Source organism: Colobus angolensis, unplaced genomic scaffold (assembly GCF_000951035.1).
Source record: "Colobus angolensis palliatus isolate OR3802 unplaced genomic scaffold, Cang.pa_1.0 Scaffold18, whole genome shotgun sequence".
NCBI classification, from domain to species: Eukaryota; Metazoa; Chordata; class Mammalia; order Primates; family Cercopithecidae; genus Colobus; species Colobus angolensis.
Window position 1 is genome coordinate 7,923,021 of NW_012114932.1, and position 22,449 is coordinate 7,945,469.

Sequence of the window (22,449 nt, forward strand, 5' to 3'; positions counted from 1 at the left end):
TGGTCTCGAACTCCTGACCTCGTGATCCGCCCGTCTCGGCCTCCCAAAGTGCTGGGATTACAGGCTTGAGCCACCGCGCCCGGCTGTTAAATAATTATTTCTAAGTAAATATAATAATACCCAATATTTAATTAACATTTACTTATATCAGACACTGTTCTAAAGTTTCACTTTTATTAAACTTGTTTTAATCTTCACAAAAATCATACAAGGTAGGTATTATTATTACACCTCTTTTTAAAGATATAGAACCTGAGGCACAGAGGTTAATATGCTTTATACAATACATAAAAACACCTTCAGGCCAGGCATGGTGGCTCACGCCTGTAATCCCAGTACTTTGGGAGGCTGAGGTAGGTGTATCACTTGAGGTCAGGAGTTCGAGATCTGCCTGGCCAACATGGTGAAACTCCATCTCTACTAAAAATATAAAAAGTTAGCAGGGCATGGTGACGTGCACCTGTAATCCCAGCTACTGGGGAGGCTGAGGCAGAAGTATCGTTTCAACCTGGGAGGCGGAGGTTGCAGTGAGCCAAGATCGCACCACAGCACTCCAGCCTGGGTGACAGGCTGACACTCTGTCTCAAAAAAGAAAGAAATTAAAAAGCCTTCAAAAAGGTAAAAGAAACACCACTGTCTACTATATATATTGAACAAAGTTCACCACACGATGAAGCCCAACAGTCAGTAAGTTTCACTCACCATCAGGTGCGGTGGCTCACACCTATAATCCCAGCACTTGGGGAGATTGAGGTCTGGGATTGTGTGAGCCGAGGAGTTCGAGAACAACCTTAGCAACATGGCAAAACCCTTTCTCTACAACAAATTTAAAAATCAGCCAGGCATGGTGGTGCACACTTGTAGTCCTGGCTCTTTGGGAGGCTGAGGTGGGAGGTTCACTTGAGCCCAGGAGGTCAAGGCTGCAGTTAGCTGTAATCACACTACTGCTATCCAGCCTGAGAGACAGAGTAAGACGCTGTCTCAAAGAAAAAAAAAGTCTTACTCATTCTGTCATAACTTCTATAGACTTTGTGTCAGTATTAAATACATGAGTCAATAGCCAATTACAACCTGAGATCTGACATATGACCAGCACAAAGGAGAAAGATCCAGACAGACAAGAAAAAAAAGTTTGAAAGACATAAAAATCTGGAAGAAAACTTTTAAAAGAACTATAATATCCTCAGAGAAATGAGATATTTCTTCATTAACCAAGACTGGATGCTATTAAAAAAGGAACATCCAGTCAAAAAGTTAATATTCTTAACCAGGAAAAATAACAGCAGAAATAAAATATGCAATAGAAAGACTAGAAGATAGACTTGAAGACATCTCCCTGGTTAGGTTTTGTTATACGGCACAGTCAACCTAAAGAAACAAATATTATCCTAGGTAGACACAACCTATTGAAGTGAGCCCTCAAAAGGGGCTAGCCTCTTCCTGGCAAAGAGATGAGAAGCATGAGTAAGTCCAGACATGGCTGTGTGGCCATGATTTGAGGGTGGCCCGTAAGAGCTGAGAGTGATCCCTTGCAAAAAAAACAAAACAAAACAAAACACAGTGAACTCTGCCAACAACCTGCGTGTACTTACAAAAAGCCCCCAACCACAGATGAGAACACAGTTTAGCCGACACCTTAATTTCAGTCTTTTCGGTCCCTGAGCAGAGAATCCAGTTAGGCTGTGTGCTTGGAATTCTGACCTTCAGAATCGTGAAATAATAAATGGGTGTTGATTTAAGCCTCTAAGTTTATGGCAATTTGTTATGCAGCAATGGAAACCTAATTCACAGGTTTAAAAGTCTAAAGGTAAACACAGTAAAATTCTAGGACACCAAGGGTAAAGGGAAGATCCCATCTGACCCCTAATGACATTTTTTAGCTTGGCAGATGGCCACCAAGAATAAAGCCTACATTTCCTTGCTACCCTTTAGCTAGTGTGGCCATGAATATTTCAGTCAATGGGATTAAGCAGAAGTCTCATATAACAGCCTCTGGGAATCTTCTAGAAGGGGCAGTTTGTATATATTCTTTGTCCCTTTTTTGCTCCCCCTAGCCTGCTTCCTGGGATTGGGATGCTCCCAATTGGGATGATATGGTCAAAGTCACACATCGTAGAACATTAAGACAGAAGAAATCTGAGTATTTGAGTATTTGCCACCTGCCTAAGACCACTTATCTAGACTTTTAGGTTACAGAGAAATAAACTAACTTTTTTGTAAGTCACTGTATTAGGTTATCTGTCATTCTTTTTTGGGGGGCGGGAGTGGGTAGAGAGGGAGTCTCACTATGTTGCCCAGGCTGGCCTCAAATCCCTGGCCTAAAGTGATCTTCCCTCCTCAGCCTCCCAAAGCACTGCTATTACAGGCATGAGCCACTGAGCCCAGCCTGTCATTCTAATTTTAATTTATATACTTCCAGTGATTAAATAATAATCAGATCACACACACAGGACCAGGAATCAGAATAGCTCTAGACTTCTCAACAACAACACTAAAAGCTAGAAGATGGTGACACAATACCTCCAAAATTCTGAGAGAAAGTGATTTCCAGCCTAGAAATCTACACATAGCCAAACTATCACTCAAATACAAAGGTATTTCCAGACATATGAATTCTCAAAAAACTTATTTCCCATGCAACCTTTCTCAAGCAGTTCCTGAAGGCTGTGTTCCACTAAATGACAGACAAATCAAGATGGAGGAAGACATGGGACCCAGAAAACAGGAAATCCAACATCAGAAAGTGGTGAAGAGAATTCCCACAATGACTGAGACATAAGCTCCAGAATGACCACCATGTGTACAGCTCTGGAGGCCAACTAGTCCAGGTAGAGCAAGAAGACATAAAAAATGAGGCTGGGCACGGTGGCTCATGCTTATAATCCCAGCACTTTGGGAGGCTAAGGTGGGCAGATCACTTAAGATCAGGAGGTGGAGACCAGACTGGCCAACATGGCAAAACCCCGTCTCTACTGAAAAATGGAAAAATGAGCTGAGTATAGTGACACACACCTATAATCCCAGCTACTCAGGAGGCTGAAGTAGGAGAATCCTTTGAACCTGGGAGGCGGAGGTTGCAGTGAGCTAAGATCACGCCACCGCACTCCAGCCTGGGCAAGAGAGAAGACTCCGTCTCAAGAAAAAGAAAAAAAAAAAAAAAAAAAGACATAAAAAATCAGGAGAGCTGCTCCCAGAAGTGGTAATTACATGACATACATGATCATAGTAAAAGACAATAAAAAGATCTTTGGAGCTCTTACAAAGACTTCAAAATTATGTGAGAAAAAGAACTAAACTAAGAAACCCCATGCAATTGCTTTTTTGTTGTTGTTGTTTGTCTGTTTCTGTTTTTGTTTTTGAGATGGAGTTGTGCTCTTGTCGCCTAGGCTGGAGTGCAATGGCGCGATCTCAGCTCACTGCAACCTCCGCTGCCTGGACTCAAGCAATTCTCCTGCCCTAGCCCCGAGTAGCTGGGATCACAGGTGCATGCCACCGCGCCCAGCTAATTTTTGCATTTTTAGTAGAGATGGGGTTTCACCATGTTGGCCAGGCTAGCCTGGAACTCCTGACCCCAGGTGATCGGCCCATCTCAGCCTCCCAAAGTGCTGGGATTATAGGACGAGTCACCGTGCCCAGCCTGCAATTGTTAACTCCAGAAAAAATAAGGAGTTATAACAAAACAAACAAACAAACATAGGATCCTAAGTGGCTCAAGCTAGCACAGTCAGAATAATATAAACTCAATTATTTAACCAAAATCTAGTAATAGGCTAAGAGAATGAAAAAGGTGAAGTGGCTTTGGCAAGAATTAAGAATGGGAGAAACAGGCCGGACACGGTGGCTCACGCCTGTAATCCCAGCACTTTGGGAGGCTCAGGCAGGGATCACTTGTGCCCAGCAGTTCAAGACCAGCTTGGGCAACATGGCGAAACCTCGTCTCTACAAAAAGTATATAAATTAGGCGGGCATGGTGGCATGAGCCTGTAGTCCTAGCTATGAGGCTAAGGTCAGAGGATTGCTTGAGCCCAGGAGGTCGAGGCTGCAGGGAGCCGTGATTGTGCCACTGCACTCCAGCCTGGGTGACAGAGTGAGACCGTGTCTCACAAACAAACAAACAAAAAGAATGGGAGAGACAAAGAGCAGAACAAAATGTTTATCTTCCAGAGATAAGCCAACAGAAAAACAAAACAATTAGTGGCATCAATATGTTACCTATAAACAGGAGGTCAAAAAAAAAAACTCAAGCAAGAGCTAACACTATTAAAAGTAGGTGCTTCTGGAAGTGGTAAAGAACCATCTCAAGGACTCCTGCCCCTTAAGCAAGGACACAGGTCTAGATGAAGGCTGGACCCAGACAACAGAGAACCCCCAGCCCACATCCTCTACTTCTACCCCAAGACTAGCAAGTACTGAGAACAGGCAACAGCGGTCTCGTAGTGGGCAGAAGCCAAAGTGTGGAGAGAACCACTGAGGCACACAAGGCAGGCCTAAGGCTGAGGGTGAAGCAGAAATACAGGGGAACCATCTCCCAGCGAATCAGCTTGTGCCCTCTGCAGAGGCAATACCAAATTTGGAAACGGAAGGAAGGTGAAGCCTGAGGTGCACTGGAAGTAGCCATAGCAACAACTAATCATAGCAACAGAGATAAAGGATGCCTTCAATGGGCTCATCAGTAGACATCAGAGCACCACTGAGGAACGTTCAGTAAAATTGAAGACAAGTCAGCAGAAATCAGCCAAACTCTAAGAGAAAAAGGAGAGAAAAAAGAAACAGAACTGAGCATCCATTAGCTGTATAATGACATCGGTGTAGTACGAGGCAGCAGTTTCTCAATCTGACAAAAAAAAAAAGAAAAGAAAAAAAGAAAAAGATGATGAAAGTAGTATCTGCTACCATTTGTCCATCTAACTTTGCCCTTCGGAATGCTGGGCTCTATTAACTGTTTCCTTAACTCTGCAGGTCAGCCCTCCCGCTGTTCCCTCTCTGAACCTGCCACTCATTACCATAACTGTGCCCCCGGCTCCTGATGGTTCAGTGCTGCCTCTCCTGGCTTTTACTGCCTTGGGGTCCAATCACTTTCCCCACACCACCCCTTGCTGTCAGTGAACTCAGGTCCACGGTGGCATTCTCACAGCAGCCCTAGACCATGGAGGGGAATTGCCAGGGAACTTCTCAATGAGGCTGGTGCCTTTCTCACCAGCAATTTCTTCTGCTTTGGTAAATGATGTGTCCTCTAGGCCCTTCCATGGAATTTAATTACCCGGAATGTTTTCTGGACTTCATACTATATCCAATCTAGCATGCCCACTTATTAAAAACCTGCCTTCCAGGCTGGGTGCACTGGCTCATGCCTGTAACCCCAGCACTTTGGGAGGCTGAGGCAGGAGGATCACAAGGTCAGGAATTTGAGACCGGTCTGGCCAACATGGTGAAACCCCATGTCTACTAAAAATACAAATAATAGCTGAGCATGGTGGCAGCCACCTGTGATCCCAGCTACTTGGGAAGGTGAGGCAGGAGATCATTTGAACCCAGGAGGCAGAGGTTGCAGTGAGCTGACATTGCACCATTGCACTCCAGCCAGCATGGGCAACAGGGCGAGACTCCATCTCCAAACAAAAAACAACAACAACAAAAAACCTGTCTTCTGTGGCACTTCTGGCCTCTTGACATCTCTTACTGGGGACGATTTCTTTTTCCCTGATGCTAGGACCCATCCCAATCTGTACCACCAAAAGATATCAATGGTGAAAGGTCAGAAGCAAAAGAGTCTCCCCATTAAAAGTCATGATACCAGCCGGGCGTGGTGGCACACGCTTGTAATCCCAGCACTTTGGAAGGCTGAGGCAGGCAGATCACCTGAGGTCAGGTGTTCGAGACCAGCCTGGCCAACATGGTGAAACCCTGTCTCTACTACAAATACAAATATTAGCCAGGCGTGGTGGCGTGAGACAATAATCCCAGCTACTCAGGGACTGAGGCAGAAGAATTGCTTGAACCCGGGACACAGAGGTTGCAGTGAGCTGAGATCACGCCACTGCATTCCAGCCTGAGCGACAGAGCTCGACTCTGTCTCCAAAAAAAAAAAAAGAAAAGAAAAAGAAATATTAGCCAGGCGTGGTGGCACACACCTGTAATCCCAGCTACTTGGGAGGCTGAGCCAGGAGAATTGTTTGAAGCTGGGAGGCAGAGGTTGCAGTAAGCTGAGACAGCGCCACTGCACTTCAGCCTGGGTGACAGGGCAAGACTCCCTCTCAAAAGTTGAAGGAAAAAAAAAGTTATGATGCCTTGTCCAGTTTCTGGACCTGAGTCAACTTTGGACATAGAGCTATTTACTGAAGGAGAGGCCAGATCCTCCAGGGAAAGACTCTAACACCAAAGCAAACATGCACTGTCATGAATTCCCCAGGCCATTCCCAAAGAGACCAATGATCACTGACTCAAGAAACTGGGCAATGGGGAAAGGGGTGCACCAAGACATTTCACAAGCTGTTAGATCTAAGGTCCAAGTTGGCACTGACACCAAGAGATCCAAAGTGTCAGAGGCCCCTGTGTTAGAAAGGGGGCATGCATGGGAGTGAGATTTTCCCCTGGCCGAGCGCTGGCTCACTGTGCATGTGCTGGTTGGATCCAGAAATACACCTAGTGGTCATTCTCCCAGTCCCTGAATATGAAATTGGAATAGACACACTTAGTTGTTGGCGCAACCCTCACATTGCCTCCTTGCTCTGTTGTACAGGAGCCAAATGGAAGTGGCTACCCACCCCCAGCCACGGCCAAGACATATCAAAACCAATATCCCATATGGAAAGGATGGCAGAAATCAGTGCCACCCTTAAAAACCTAAGAGAACGCGGGGCCATGGTCCCATACTTCCATTTAATTCACTCATCTGTCAGTATAAAACCCAGATGGAATGTGGAGGATGACAGTGACCTTCCACAAACTCAACCAAATAGTGCCCCAATTATAGCCACTCTGCCACCTCAGGTACATGGTATGCAGCAACTGATAGGGCAAATGTACCTTTTCTATCCCTATTAGGAAAAAACATCAAAGACAGTTTGGATTCACACGGACAAGAGTATACATGTACAGCTTGCCTCATGCCATCTGGGAATCCGGCAGCAAATCACACCGGTCCGCTTACCAATAACATTGTCAATCAAGAAAAATGATGAGACACAAGTCTCAAACATTTTAGATTTATTTGCCAAAGTTAAAGACACACGCCCAGGACACAGGCAACTTTCTCTGAAGATGATTTTTGAGGGCTCCAAATTTAAAGGGGAAAGGGCAGGATACTGAGAAGTACACAGTTTTCAGGGAAGGGGCTGGGTAGGAAAAAATAGTCATGCCTTTGGCTCCGTAAATCTGCATTTTTTTACATAAGATGACATAAACAAATGGGGCAGAAGAAAAACGTAGGGAATCTGCATTCTATGTAACACAGACAAAATGGGGTGGGGAACAATCAGATATGCATGTGTGTGTGGTGGCCCGGGGTGACTGCACCTGTAAAGCTAAGCTACCAATTTGCACTGCTCACTAGGAATCTCCTTGTGAGCAAAATATGGGGGAGGCGTGTAGCTTTTCATCTTGCAGCCATCTAATTTAGGAACCAAAAGGGAGAGGCAGGTTTGCATGACCCAGTTCCCAGCTTGATTTTCCCTTTGGCTAAATGAGTTTGGGGTCCCACAATTTAATTTCCTTTCATAACATCATGCTAACAGAACCCGGAGAACAGGTTTCTGCGAGGCTAGAATGTTCAAAGCCTTGGTGAGACATATCTGATCCAGAGGGTGGTAGGTAAAACTTAGGAAGAATTCAGGGGCTTTTCCATGTCAGTACATTTTTATAAGTTCACTGGTCTGGGCAATGACAAGACACTTCCTCAGAAGTAAAGAATAAATGACTGCATGTTGCACTTCCCATAATAGAAGGGAGCACAGTGCTGGTTGGCTTCAACAGGTTTTGGGGCAGCTTATTCCACACCTAAAGATAATGCTCTGATTCATATGCTAAGAGGCACCAAAGGCTGCCTGAACATTGGGGTCCTTGCGTCCAAGGACCAGCAGGCAAGAATAGTCACCATCTTAGCAGAAGTAATTGAACTTGATCAGCAGAAAAAAGTAGGGCTGTATGCAATGGGGATGCACGTGGAAGAACAGGTTTAGCATACAGATGAGAAACTTAGGTGTCTCCTGGTATTCTCTTGTCCAATTTTTACAGTAAATGGACAAGGGCAGCAACTCCAGCCTAAGAAGGGCATGGTATCCAGGGGCTCAGACCTCCAGGGACAAGGGTTTCCAGAGCAGCCTATATCCATGACTTACTGTTTGTTCCAGGGCATCAAGACCTGGCCTCTCATCCCCAACAGGGACAACTTTGAAGCATCATCTCTTCTACAAAGCCTCGCACACAGCAGGAAGGCTGAGACATCACTTGAGTCTGCAGTGCTACTTGTCCACTCCTGTCCACTTCTTCCCCACCCCCTTCCACAGCTGTGATGCCACAAGCACTCCATAAACCTGCTGCCCACTCATCTCCGTCTCGGCTTCCCTGAGAACCAATCTAGAACAAATGACAAAGATATTTCGAGATAGTCATTTTCCATCAAATGAAACAATACGTGTCAAGTTGTCTGGGCATCGCCTGACACACAGTAGGCCTTCAATACATAAACATGAGAAATGGTCTCCCAGGAAATCCTAAAGCCCAGGATTATACATATATTCTGTATGTTAGGTGAGAGAGAGAGAATTTCTGAGACACAGAACATACGAAGCATTTATTGTATTTGTTTATTTACTATTTTAGAGACAGGGTCTTGCTCTGTCATCCAAGCTGGAGTGCGGTGGTGCCATCACAGCTCACTCACTGCAATCTCAAACTCCTGGGGCTCAAGCGATCCTCCTGCCTCAGCCACCAGAGTAGCTGGGACGACAAGCACATGCCATGTAACAGCTTTGAGTTTTTTTAGAGATGGGGTCTTGGCTGGGCACAGTGGCTCATGCCTATAACCCCAGCACTTTGGGAGGCTTAGGCAGGTGGATCACTTGAGCCCAGGAATTTCAGAACAGCCTGGGCAACACAGCGAAACCCTGTCCCTATAAAAAATACAGAAAATTAGCTGGGTACAGTGGCACGCGCCTGTAGTCCTAATTCCCGGGGAGGGTAAGGCGGGAGGATCGCTTGAGCTCTGGAGGTAGAGGTTGCAGTGAGCTGAGATTGCACCACTGTACTCCAGCCTGGGCAACAGAACGAGACCCTGTCTACAGAGAAAGAGACAGAGACAGAGAGAGAAAGAGAGAGATATGGTGTGTCGGGGAGGGGGGCAGCTCTTGTTATGTTGCCCAGGTTGGCCTCTAATTCCTGACTGCAAGTCATCCTCCTGCCTTTGCCTCCTGAGTAGCTGGGATTGTAGGTGTGAGCTCTGGAAGCATGCATGTGTTTTACAAGCATTCTCAGCTGGGCATGATGGCTCATGCCTGTGATCCCAGAACTTTGGGAGGCTGGGGTAGGAAGATTGCTTAAGGTTCGAGACCAGCCTGGGCAACACAGTGAAACCCTGTATCTATAAAACATTTTAAAAAATTAGCCAGGTACAGTGGTGCACACCTGTAGTTCCAGGTGGAAGGATCTCTTGCACCCAGGCGTTCAAGGCTGCAGTGAGCTATGCAGGCCCCACTGCACTCCAGCATGGGTGAAAGAGTGAGATCCTGTATCTAAATAAATAAATAAAAATTTGAAAAAAGGTATTCTCAATTCTGCTAAAAGGTCAGTGCAGCAATCCAAATATTCATTATACATACCATATTCCTATTTTAAATGGATTATAAAAGGCATAAAAGCTTTAGAATTCTAACTGCATCTGAAAGATAAAGTAAGGAACAAATACTAAACAATGTATTTTAAAATTATAGTATTCTGATTTTTACCAAAGAACACTAGGGGGCACTAATGTACCAAGAAAAGCCCAAAGGTCCCTCAAAATTTGGGGAACTGCATTTTGTTTTGGTTTGGTCTGGTTTTTTGAGACAGAGTTTCGCTCTTGTCACCCAGGCTGGAGTGCAATGGTGCAATCTCGGCTCACTGCAACCTCTGCCTCTCAGGTTCAAGTGATTCTCTTGATTCAGCCTCCTGAAGTAGCTGTGATTACAGGTGCCCGCCACCAGGCTCAGCTAATTTTTTTGTATTTTTAGTAGAGACAGGGTTTCACCATGTTGGCCAAGCTGGTCTTGAAGTCCTGACCTCAGGTGATCCACCCGCCTCGGCCTCCCACAGTGCTGGGATTACAGGCATGAGCCACCGTGCCAGGCTGGGGAGCTGCATTTTTAAAATATTCCACAGGATAAGAGTTTAAACTGCTTTATAATAAACCAAATCCCTTTTCAACTCAACATTCTACTTACTGAATCACAGGATCATGAGATATTTTAAAATTATCTTCATGGTAAATGATCACATAGAAATTAGATAAATTGATTCTTTTCATGAGAACAATTAGAAATTAAACTCTTTGCATAATTCAATCATGCTTAGATAATGAGCACATACATTTTTTAATGTTTCCTATGTAACACAATCATGTAACTTCAGCTAAGTGTTATTTTCTAAGATAACAGTTAAGAAAATACAACAGATCTTCCAACAACACCATTTCATTCAACATCGTTTCATTGCAACGTTCACAAGAAAAAAAATCGATTCTTGGAGAGGGCCACTGTCTGTGTCGAGTTCACGTGTTCTCCTCGTGTCTGTGTGCAGGTATCTCAGGTACTATTTTCCTCCCACATCCTGAAGTGTGCATATCAGGTGAATGAGCGTGTCTGAACTGTCCCAGTGTGAATATGGGTGTGTATGTGAGTGGCCCTGTGACAAGATGCATCCTGTCCAGGCCTGGATCCCCCTGTCCTCCCTGAGCTGCCCGGATAGGTTCCAGCCACCCTCGTACCTGAACTGGGATAAATGGGTAAATAATTATCTTACTTGTTTTCACTAATCTTTCTAAATGTATGAATAGCTCACATTTATTTCAATGTTTAATATTAGAAGTGTTTGCTCTTCATTTAGAAGTGTGGTAATTTTCTTTTCTTTTCTTTTTTGACACAGAGTCTCACTCAGCTGCCGAGGCTGGAGTGTGGTGGCATGATCTTGGCTCACTGCAGCTTCAACTTCCTGGGCTCAAATGATCCTCCCATCTCAACCTCCCAAGTAGCTGGGACTATAGGTGCATGTCACCACATCTGGCTAATTTTTGTTTTTGTAGAGATGAGGTCTCCCTATGTTGCCCAGGCTGGTCTTGAACTCCTGGGCTCAAGCAGTCCACCTGCCTCGGCACTCCAAAGTGCTGGGATTATGGGCATGTGCCACCATGCCTGGCAGTGATTTTTTTTTGCGACTAGAACTATGCTGTAGGAACTTAACTCTTGTTTATATGCATTGGTCTATGGTAAAGTTGATTTCCTTATACATCATTTATGCAAGAGTTAGTTTCCAAAAATCTGTCATTGACATTAAGTGAGGACTTACTGTATATATGCTGATGTTCATGTCAAACTAAGGCCCAGTTTAGCATGGTCTCACGTTCAAAGTTCAAGAAAATAGCAGAAATGGCCAAATATGTAAAGAGCTGAACACAGATAAATGAACTTATTCAATCTAGGTAATTACAGAGATGAGAGGTAAAACTTACCTTGTGTTCATGGAGGACACAAAAAACAAAACATAATTCCTTGCTAGCAAGATTAATGCGACTTAGCAGCAGAGTTAACACACAGACAACAGGCTGGTGCAGCGGCTCCCTCCTGTAATCCCAGCACTTTGGGATTGACAGCACCTGAGGTCAGGAGTTCGAGACCAACCTGGCCAACACGGTGAAACCCTGTCTCTACTAAAAATACAAACTATGGTGGCATACGTGTGTAATTCCAGCTACTCAGGAGGCTGAAGCAGGAGAATCACTTGAATCTGAGAGGTGGAGATTGCAGTGAACCGAGATCGTGCCACTGCACTCCAGCCTGGGTGACAGTGGGAGACTCCATCTCAAAAAAAAAAAAAAAAAAAAGACGTAGACAAAAATAACACTAATACAAGGTAGAAGATGAATAAAAGTGCTGTACTGTGCCCAGGAAACCTGGAAGAGTAGAGTTTCCTTCCAGCTGCAAGATGTTAGGAAAGAATTTATGGATATAACATTTGAGCGACACTTTGAATGGGTAGATCTGGGCTATGCAGAAATAGATGACAATAGAATTTTCTCAGGTATATAGAAAAGAATGAGCAATACAAGACTACAGAGGGGAACAACAAGTAGCTCACGTAGTCAGGCAAATCGAGCCATCTGCAGCTCATATTTGAAACCTCACAAAGTCAAGCATAGAAATTAACCACAACCTTTGTTTATTATAAAAGGTTCTTTTTTCTCAGCTTAAGACTTCATATCTGGTTCACAAGTATCAGTTTATGAACAAATAGACTAGAGTGGTATAAAATACACTAATTCAAACATGCTTAGCATACAGAATTGACTCATGGTAATGTATTAAACATTAGTTAAATTTAGTCATTAGAATAATGAAAAGTGTGAAACAATATAATAATAAACTTGTTCTTTAACTCGTGATAAATTCACATAAAGTTTCCAATCATATGATTACGAAACAACCTTTAGGTATCATGTTGGACTATGGTCAACAACTAGAATATACAAGAAATACACTCTATGTCATAGTTAATTTTGCATATCATTTAAATAGTCAAAAAACATTAATATGGGGTAAAGAAACTTTTAGCTATGAAAGGATAACAGAACTGTTATACTGAAAAGATTAGCATAAAGCTGGACAAAATTGTCAAAACTAACCATTTTGTGGTGCTGGATCTCCATTAAATAAACAAACTGAGAGGCAGTTACTCCAGAGGAATGGCAGGAGCTTGGAGGAAGAACACTGGGAGTCTTTAGCTTTCTAGTCACAGGCTATTACTCCTTCCCACTTCCCCAAACAAGTCTGACCGGGGCAGGCCTGGCAGTGGAACCCAGCAGTTTTGCTGCCAGAGGGAAATGACTTGATTTAAAACAAAAGGCAAAAACCCAATAAAAGTAGCAAATACAGCAGAAAACAAATGAGAACACCTACATGCTTGCTAGCGTGAGGCTGCTTTTTCTATTAGAGTGTATTAGCTTTCCATCACTGCTATAACAAATGACCACAAACTCGGTGGCTTAAAACAACAGAAAGAAACGTGTTACCTCATAGTTCTGTATTTGAGAAGTCCAGAATGGGTCTCGTTGGGAAAAATCAAGGTGTTGCAAGGGCTCTAAGGGAGAATTCATTTCCTTGCTTTTCCAGTTGCTAGAGTCTGTCCACATTCCTTGGCTCACAGCCCCCTTTCCTCCAGTTTCTTTTTTTTTTTTGAGAAGGAGTCTCGCTCTGTCGCCCGGGCTGGAGTGCAGTGGCCAGATCTCAGCTCCGCCTCCCGGGTTTACGCCATTCTCCTGCCTCAGCCTCCCGAGTAGCTGGGACTACAGGCGCCCGCCACCTCGCCCGGCTAGCTTTTTGTATTTTTTAGTAGAGACGGGTTTTCACCGTGTTAGCCAGGATGGTCTCGATCTAAGGCAGAAACACTGTATCTCTCTGACGAATCTCTCATAGGCACATTTCCCTCTTATTATACTTCTTTCTTTTTCTTTTCTGTCTTTTTTTTTCTTTCTGAAACTTGCTCTGTTGCCCAGGCTGGAATGCAATGGCACAATCTTGGCTCACTGCAACCTCCGCCTCCTGGGTTCAAGTGATTCTCCTGCCTCCGCCTCCCGAGTAGCTGAGATTACAGGAGTACGCCACCCCACCCAGCTATTTCTTTTCTTTTCCCTTCCTTCCTTTCTCTCTTTCTTTCTTTCTTACAGGGCCTCCCTCTGTCACCCAGGCTAGAGTGAAGTGGTGAAATCATGGCTCACTTCAGCCTCAACCTTCCAGTCTCAAGTGATTCTCCAACGTCAGCCTCCCGAGCAGTTGGGACTACAGATGCACACCACCACACTGGGCTTTCTTTTTTTTTTTTTTTTTTTCGTTTTTTCAGAGATGGGGCTCTTCCTATGTTGCCCAGGCTGGTCTCAAACTCCTGTGCTCAAGTGATCCTTCTACCTTGGCCTCCCAAACTGCTGAGGTTACAGGCCTGAGCCACTATATCCAGCCTCTCTTACACTTCCAAGGACACCTGTGATTACATTGGGCCCACTGAGAGAATCCAAAATAATTTTCCTATTTTAAGGTTAGCTGATCAGCCATCTCAACTCCATCTGCAGCTTTAACTTCCCTTGCTGTGTAACCCGACATACTTACAAGTTTTGGGGATTAGGACGTGGATGTCTTGGGAGGGCCATGATTCTGCCTACCACACAGGCAAATGGCAAAACAGCCTAAAACTTAACAAGACTACCCTGAAAACGAAAGAACTGGAGTAGGAGTAGGCAAGCTTCCCAGATACCCCAGGCTGCTGGGAAACTCCACACCTCTGCAGGAGAAAGGAGAGGGGGCCTTGCAAAAGTCAGAGCAGAGGAAGAAGTGAGAAATGCCCGGACTCTGAAAGCACTCTCCAGCCTGCACACACATCCAGGGCAGAGCGCAGAAGCCTAAGGGGATTGAGTAATGGAGCCCGCTGCTGCCCAAATATGGGCTCACCACTAGGCTACACAGATGCAGGCATGAATCCTAAAATACTATGCTGAAAGCCAGGCACAGTTGTGCATGCCTACAGTCCCAGCTACTCGAGAGGCTGAGGTAGAAAGATCACTAGAGCTCAGGAGTTCAAGTCCAGCCTAGGCAATATAGTGAGACTTGTCTCTAAAACAAACAATTACAAAAATTTTTTTTAACTCAGCAGAGATATTAGCTGGCCAGACTCACTCCAGATTCCACAGATTAAAGGCAGGCTGGTTAATACATTTAACAAAAGGACTGCAAGATCTCTACGTTGAAAACTTCAGGCCAGGCGTGGTGGCTCACGCCTGTAATCCCAACACTCAGAGGCCGAGGTGGGTGGCCCAGGAATTCGAGACCAGCCTGGACAACATGGCAAAACCCCATCTCTACAAAAAATACAAAAATCAGCCAGGCATCGTGGTGTGCACCTGCAGTCCCAGCTACTCAGGAAGCTGATGTAGGAGGACGGCTGGAGCCTCGAGGCTGCAGAGAGCCGCGATTGCATCACTGCACTCTAGCCTGGGTGACAGAGTGAGATCCTGTCTCAAAAAAGAAGAAAAAAGGAAAAAAAGCTTCAAAACATTGCTGAGATAAATTAAAGAAGATCTAAATAAATGAAGAGGTTTCATATTCATGGATTAGAAGAATCCGTATTAAGATGGCAAGTCTCCACAAATTAACCTATAGATTCAAGACAATAAAATCTCCATACAAATTCCAATATATGTTTTTATAGAAGCTGACAAGATGATCCCAAAACTTATATGAAATGCAAAGGACTAAGAATACCCAAAGTAACTTTTTAAAAGAAGATCATATTTAGAGAACTTACACTGTTTAATATCAAAACTTAGTTATTCACACCTGTAATCTCAGCACTTTGGGAGACTGAGGCAGGCAGATCACTTGAGCCCAGGAGTTTGAGACCAGTCTGGGCAACATGGAGAAACCCTGTCTCTACTAAAAATACAACAAATTAGCCAGGCATGGTGGCACACACCTGTAGTCCCAGCTTCTCAGGAGGCTGAGATGGGAAGATCACCTGAGCCTGGGAGGCAGAGGCTGCAGTGAGCTGAGACTGTGCCACTGCCCTGCAGCCTGGGTGACAGAGCGAGAGACCCTGTCTCAAAAAAAAAAAAAAAGAAAAAAGAAAAAAAATACAGAAGCATTTAAATTATGGTCAGCTGATTTCCAACAAAGGTATCAAGGCAATACAATGCAAAAAGATAGTTGTTTCAATAAAACTTGAACAGATAACAAAAGGTGGCGTATCCATACACTGGAATATTCAGCCATAAAAAAGACCAAACTACTGACACATGCTACAGCATGGATGAACCGCAAAAACATTATGCTAAATTAAAGAAGCCAGACACAAAAGTTTGTATGGTACTATTTACAAGAAATGTTTAGGCCAAGTGCGGTGGTTCGTACTTATAATCCTAGCATTTTGGGAGGCTGAGGTGGGTGGAAATCATCTGAGGTCAGGAGTTCGAGACCAGCCTGGCCAACATGGTGAAACCCCATCTCTACTAAAAATGCAAAATTAGCTGGGCATGGCGGCAGATGCCTGTAATCCCAGCTACTTAGGAGGCTGAGGCAGGAGAATCGCTTGAACCCAGGAGGCGGAGGTGAACCAAGATCAAGAACCAAGATTGCACTCCAACCTGGGCGACAGAGCAAGACTCAGTCTCAAAAAAAAAAAAAAAAAAAAGTTTAGGAAAGGCAAATATTTAATATCTAGAGACAGGAAACAAATCAGTGGTACCCTGGAGCATGGAAAAGGAACAGGGGATGAATATAAACAGGCATGAGGAAACTTCTGGGGTGACAAATGTTTTAAAACTGGATTTTGATGATGTCGCACAACTGTGTAAATGTATAAAAATCACTAAAACGCACACTTACAATATGTGATCAAATCATGCTTTTCCTCTGCTCTCCTACCACAGCAAGCAACACTGAAGACTTCTGTGGTTCAATGTGGGTGGGGGCAGTTCTCCCCACCACCAAGCAAGCCATCAGTCCTGCAGCAAACACCAACTGTATGTCCTTTAATTCAATTCCAACACTATCTACCCAGAGATAGTATCAAGCCCACAGGTGAGGGCTCAGTCCCAGGACTTCTCCCCACCCCTCAGACACAGCTGCAGGTCCAGACCTCCAGAACTTCTGACTGATGGGCTTTAAGTTAGGATCCCCACGACTCCCTGTTTGAGTTCCATTAATTTGCTAGAGCAGCCCACAGAACCCAGTAAAACACGTTTACCGGTTTATTATAAAGTACATTACAAAGCATACAGATGAAGAAATGCATAGGGCAAGGCATGGGGGAAGGGCACGGAGCACCCATGCCCTTGCTGGGGCGCGATCGTTCAAGAACCTCCACATGTTCAGCTACCCAGGAGCTCCCAGAACCCTGTCCTTTCAGGTTTTTATGGAGGCACCATTAAATAAGTATGATTGATTAAACCACTGGCCAGTAGCAAGCAATTTCCCCTTCAGCCCCTCTACCCTCCCTGGGGGTTGCAAAGTTGGGTTGAAAGTCCCAATCCCCGAGTCCTGCCTTGGTCTTTCTGGTGACCAGCCACTATCCTGAAGCCACCTAGGGGTTGCCAGTCATCTTTTTGTACATCTTTAGTGTACAAGGTCAAATACCAAATATGTATTTCACAATATCACAGGTGAATTTTATGCAATGTAAGTTATACCTCAATAAAGCTATTTTTTAAAAAAAGAGTAATCAGGAGTTCCCCATTGCTGGAGTACACAAGCAGAAACAAAATGATCTCCTCACAGGGATGCTACAGAATGGGGGTCTCCATGACCTTAATACTTGACCTCACTGTCCGACTCAAAGATCTTGTGGCCTTTTGACCCAAAGTTCTGGTGTATACATTTTATTGTGTGGCTTTCTCCAGTTGCTGGTCAGATGGTTATAATAGAGAAAACAATGGTAACTACTCTTCCAAATACCTCACTTACAAACATTGAACATAGAAAGATTTTCACCTTTCGTCCTGTAAAGGCAGCTCGATGAAGCGGCGTGTCTCCCATGTCATTCAACACATTCACTTCTGCACCAGCCTAGTAAACATGACCACTTTAAATATCAAGAAATATACAATGGTGAAAATCATTCCTTCAAAATACATTAAAGCCTTAAAAAATTAAAATTGTTAATACTGTTCAGGTGTCACTACTAACAATAAATTAAATTTATAGTAAAAATAAAAAGCCAGCATGGTGGTATGAGCCTATAGTCCCAGCTACTTGGGAGGCTGAGGCAGGAGAATCACCTGAACCCAGGAGTTCAAGGCAAGTCTGGCAACATAGTGAGACTCTATCTCATATATGTGTATGTGTGTGTGTGTGTGTGTGTGTGTGTGTATAGTAGGTTTCCTGGAAGGTAAAAATCTACCTGATAGGTAGAAGAATAAAAAGTAAAAAGGTGCTTTTCATTAAAAATCTATACACCTTGGCCAGGCGCAGTGGCTCACACCTGTAATCCTAGCACGTGGAGGCTGAGGCGGGCGGATTGCTTGTGCTCAGCAGTCTGAGACCAGCCTGGGCAACATGGCAAAAGTCCATCTCTACAAAAAATACAAAAACATTAGCCAAGCATGGAGGTACGTGCCTATAGCTCCAGTACCTGAGGGACTGAGGCAGGAGGATCACTTGAACCTGGGTGGTCAAGGCTGCAGTGAGCTGAAATTACACCGCTGCACTCGGCGTAATCTCGGCTCACTGCACTCCAGCCTGGGTGAAAAAGTGAGACCTTGTCTCGATTAAAAAAAAATAATCCATATACCTTCACTCTACTTTAGAAGCAGTCATACTGATAAAAGGAGAATGATCTCTGAATGAAATGCATTTCCTCCATTATCAATTTAATAAGTTTTCAGGAAAAAAGATGCCATTATTTAAACATAGAGATGAATTGTAAGATGTAATCAAATTTCAGAAATATCAGAATGTGAGAAGTTATTCATCATAGAATTAAGAAATATGAACTCTCAATTCTCGTTAAATGCAGTGCTAAGAGATCGTGACTTTTTTTCTGTTTTTTTTTAAATTTTTATTTGTGTATTGACATTATTTTTTAATTATTTAGGGTGTGCTTTGGTTATTTTCTCAACTGTCACACTCATAAAACTGAAAATATTATCTTCATTAATATGCCCACTTTTATAATTTTTAAAGGCTAGTAATATAAAAATCTAATGATTAAACATACAATTTTAGTTAACCAGGCTAACCTAATTCATGTATTCAATAAAGAACACTTAAGTGTCTTGAATGATAAACTATTGCTTTAAATAAGTCACTGTGGCTCAGGTGGCTTTTCTAAGACTTTCATCTAAAAATTTATGTAACCATAATATTTATTGTAGTCATTAAAAATTAGTCATAAATAGACCTTCAACAGATCCTGGACCACTTGTCTGTGTCCAAAATAGCATGCCAGATGTAGAGGTGTCCAGCCCAAGTTAGACTTACTTCTTCCTAAAAATGGAAAAATATAAGGTATTTTTAGATTATATTTAGGTAATTTTACAACAAAATTAACTTCTCCATAACAAGTGACCTCAATATTCTCCTTTGCAAAGCACTGCTGATGAGTGAGAGGCAAGGTATGTGACCTTGTAAGAAGTGTAATGGGTGTAAAGGACGAGAACTCACAAGGTGCAGATCTGGTGCCACCTTCTGACTCAATGTCCTCACCTCTAAAGGGGTAGAGGGAGACTGGACGGGGGTTACATTCGAGCTAGATGATCTCTAGCAGCTTCTTGCCTCTAGGGCTCCGAGTCTTTAATCATCTTGCCATCATCAGGTCAAGAGGGGTTTTCTTGACATTGTTCATAACAAGCAACTCTCTTTGAAAACCTGTATCAGGAGGGTGGATGGAGGAGATGAAGGCAGCGCATAGCAACTCTCTGTACACCTGTACCACAACAGGTGTCAGTAAAGAATATTTCCTGCAGCACCTGGGATATGGTTTGGATTTGTCCCCACCCAAATCTCATGTTGAATTGGAGCAGGGGCCTGGTGGAAGGTGACTGGATCATGGGGGCGGATCTCCCCCTTGCTATTCTGGTGACAGTGAGTTCTCATGAGATCTGAGGGTTTGAAAGCGTGTGGTACGTCCTCCTTCACTGTCTCTCTCTCTCCTGCTGTGCCATGGTAAGCTGTACCTGCTTCCCCTTCACTTTCCGCTATGATTGTAAGCTTCCTGAGGCCTCCCAGTCAAGCTTCCTGGTAAGCCTGAGTAACTGTGAGTCAATTAAGTCTCTCTTCTTCATAAATTACCTGGTCTCAGGTAGTTCTTCATAATAGTGTGAAAGTGGACTAATACAATCTGGAAAGCTATGAACTCTACAGATAGTGCTAGAAAGTGGATTCTTTGACTGCAGATAAAGTCTCAGTTATTGAGGATATTGGGTTGCCAAGGTGAAAGAGATGATCAAAGTTAAAGGCAATTAAGTGTCAGATCCTAGCAGTAGAGCTGAGGAAAGGCATAAACAATTGAATGTTGCAAAAACTAAAACTAATTCAATTTAGCAAAAAAACATATACAGAGCACTATTTAGAGCTGAGATAGCCCAAAAGCTTCCCCCAATTCCCAGTCAGACTGTAGCGAATACAGCCCTATCAAATCCGAAAATCACCTGCCATGATGGGGCTGTTACAGCCCAAGAACATGTTATTCCAGGGGCCACTGCAGGGAAGGAGCAATGGTTTCACAGCTACTGTGGGCTGCAGTACCTTACTTACATGACACACTACCCTCAGCTCCTGGATTCCAGGATCTGAACCCACAGAAACCTCAGCCACCAACCTCAGCACACCCACAACAGGCCTCTAACAACCCTCCAAGGGACTGCAGCTGCCAACAGAGTGTCCCTGGGATTGTTTGCCATTTACCCAAACTCCTACATCTGTTTCCTCTCAAGTGTGTGCTCTGTGGAACCCCTAATTACACAGTCAATAAATCCCAGAGCCTCAGTCTCTTTCACTGAACCTATCTTTTGCTTTCTGTTTTTAGTGAAACCTAGCTCATCCTGATAAGGAACCCCCACTTATTCCTCAGGTGGGGTCTCCCATCCCCACTGTACCTCACTGAACAGAAGTCATGTGAACCTCCACATCAAAACTCCCACTACTAGCCGATCATGGTGGCTCATGCCTATAATGCCAGCATTTTAGGAGGCCAAGGAAGGCAGACTGCCTGAGCCCAGGAGTTCAAGACCAGACTGGGTAACATAGAGAAACCCCATCTCTACAGAGAATAAAAAAATTGGCCAGGCATGGTGGTGCACACCTGCAGTCTCAGCTATTCCAGAGGCTAAGGTGGAGGATCACCAGAGCCCAAGAGGTCAAGCCTGCAATGATCCATGATTGTGCCACTGCACTCCAGCCTGGACAACAAAGCGAGACACTGTCTCAAACAACAAAAAACCTACTACTGCTTTTGGTTGATGACTTCTCCATTCACATCACAGCTCCTCCTTTGAGGCTTCTGTCATTAAGCCAAAGCTCTTGGCCTTCTCTGCTGCCATCTGCCAGCCTCCCAGTGGCCCTACCCTCACCAAGTAACTTCGGGCAATATAGACTTTCAGTCTGCTGCAAATCCTGCCACCATCCTCAGGGAGCCAACTGCCTACTCAGCACCTTGGTCTGTCAGTTTCTTAGCTTCCCTCATTTCTCACAAACCATGCCTCTGCTTAAGGTCAGGGACCCACTGCCAGAGCCACAGCCTGGGTGCCACCAACACCCCTGGACTCAGAACACAGAAAGCCACTTTCCCAAGCACTCCCGACTTCCCAGCCTGTCCACACAGCTATCCCCCACACTTTCTTTTCAATTTATCCAGCCCCCAGCTCTAATCACTTTCTTTTTTCAAAAGAGGGTGTCCCTCTGTCACCCAGGCTATAGTGCAGTGGCACAATCACAACTCACTGAAGCCTTTACCTCCTGGGCTCAAGCAACTCTCCCACCTCAGCCTCCTGAGTAGCTGGGACCACAGGCATGCACCACCACACCTGGCTAATATTTGGATTCTTTTGTAGGGATGGAGTTTTGCCGTGTTGCCCAGGCTGGTCTCAAACTCCTGAGCTCAAGTGATCCTCTAACCTCAGCCTTCCACAGTGCTGGGATTACAGGGGTGAGCCACTGTGTCAGGCCTAATCACTTTCATGTATATGTAAATACCCTCCATCTTCACTTCCTTCAATACATTCAGTGTCTATTCTTTAATCCCTCACTTCAACATTTCTTTATCATATTCTGAAAATCCTGGCTTCACTATAATATCTGTCACAGCAGCCTAAAAAACCTCCAAAGCCTGCTAAGTATACGAGCCCAGTTTCTCCATAATCACACCCAGGTGGCTAATCAATGGTGAAGAAAAACAACAGAGCCCTGTGGATTTACACACCATAAACTCAGGACCTCACACTAGCTGAAGGCCCTTCTGTAAGGCCCTGTCCAAGCATCTCTCATATGTTCCAACAAAAAGTAACTCAGAGGCCGGGCGCGGTGGCTCAAGCCTGTAATCCCAGCACTTTGGGAGGCCGAGACGGGCGGATCACGAGGTCAGGAGATCGAGACCATCCTGGCTAACACGGTGAAACCCTGTCTCTACTAAAAATACAAAAAATTAGCCGGGCGAGGTGGCCGGCGCCTGTGGTCCCAGCTACTCGGGAGGCTGAGGCAGGAGAATGGCGTGAGCCCGGGAGGCGGA

The 22,449-nt window shown here is 44.4% G+C and overlaps 1 protein-coding gene across 1 annotated transcript in view; it reads right to left on the reverse strand.

Annotated features, from left to right (window-relative positions):
• The window catches only part of OSBPL1A (oxysterol binding protein-like 1A), a 237,844-nt gene that overhangs the window by 189,627 nt on the left and 25,768 nt on the right, over positions 1–22,449 (reverse strand). The window contains exons 3-4 of the mRNA XM_011939267.1: positions 19,126–19,211; positions 17,718–17,792 (exon numbers count right to left, since the gene is read on the reverse strand). Coding sequence (XP_011794657.1) covers positions 17,718–17,792; positions 19,126–19,211 — 161 coding nt within the window. The remainder of the gene's footprint in view (positions 1–17,717; positions 17,793–19,125; positions 19,212–22,449) is intronic.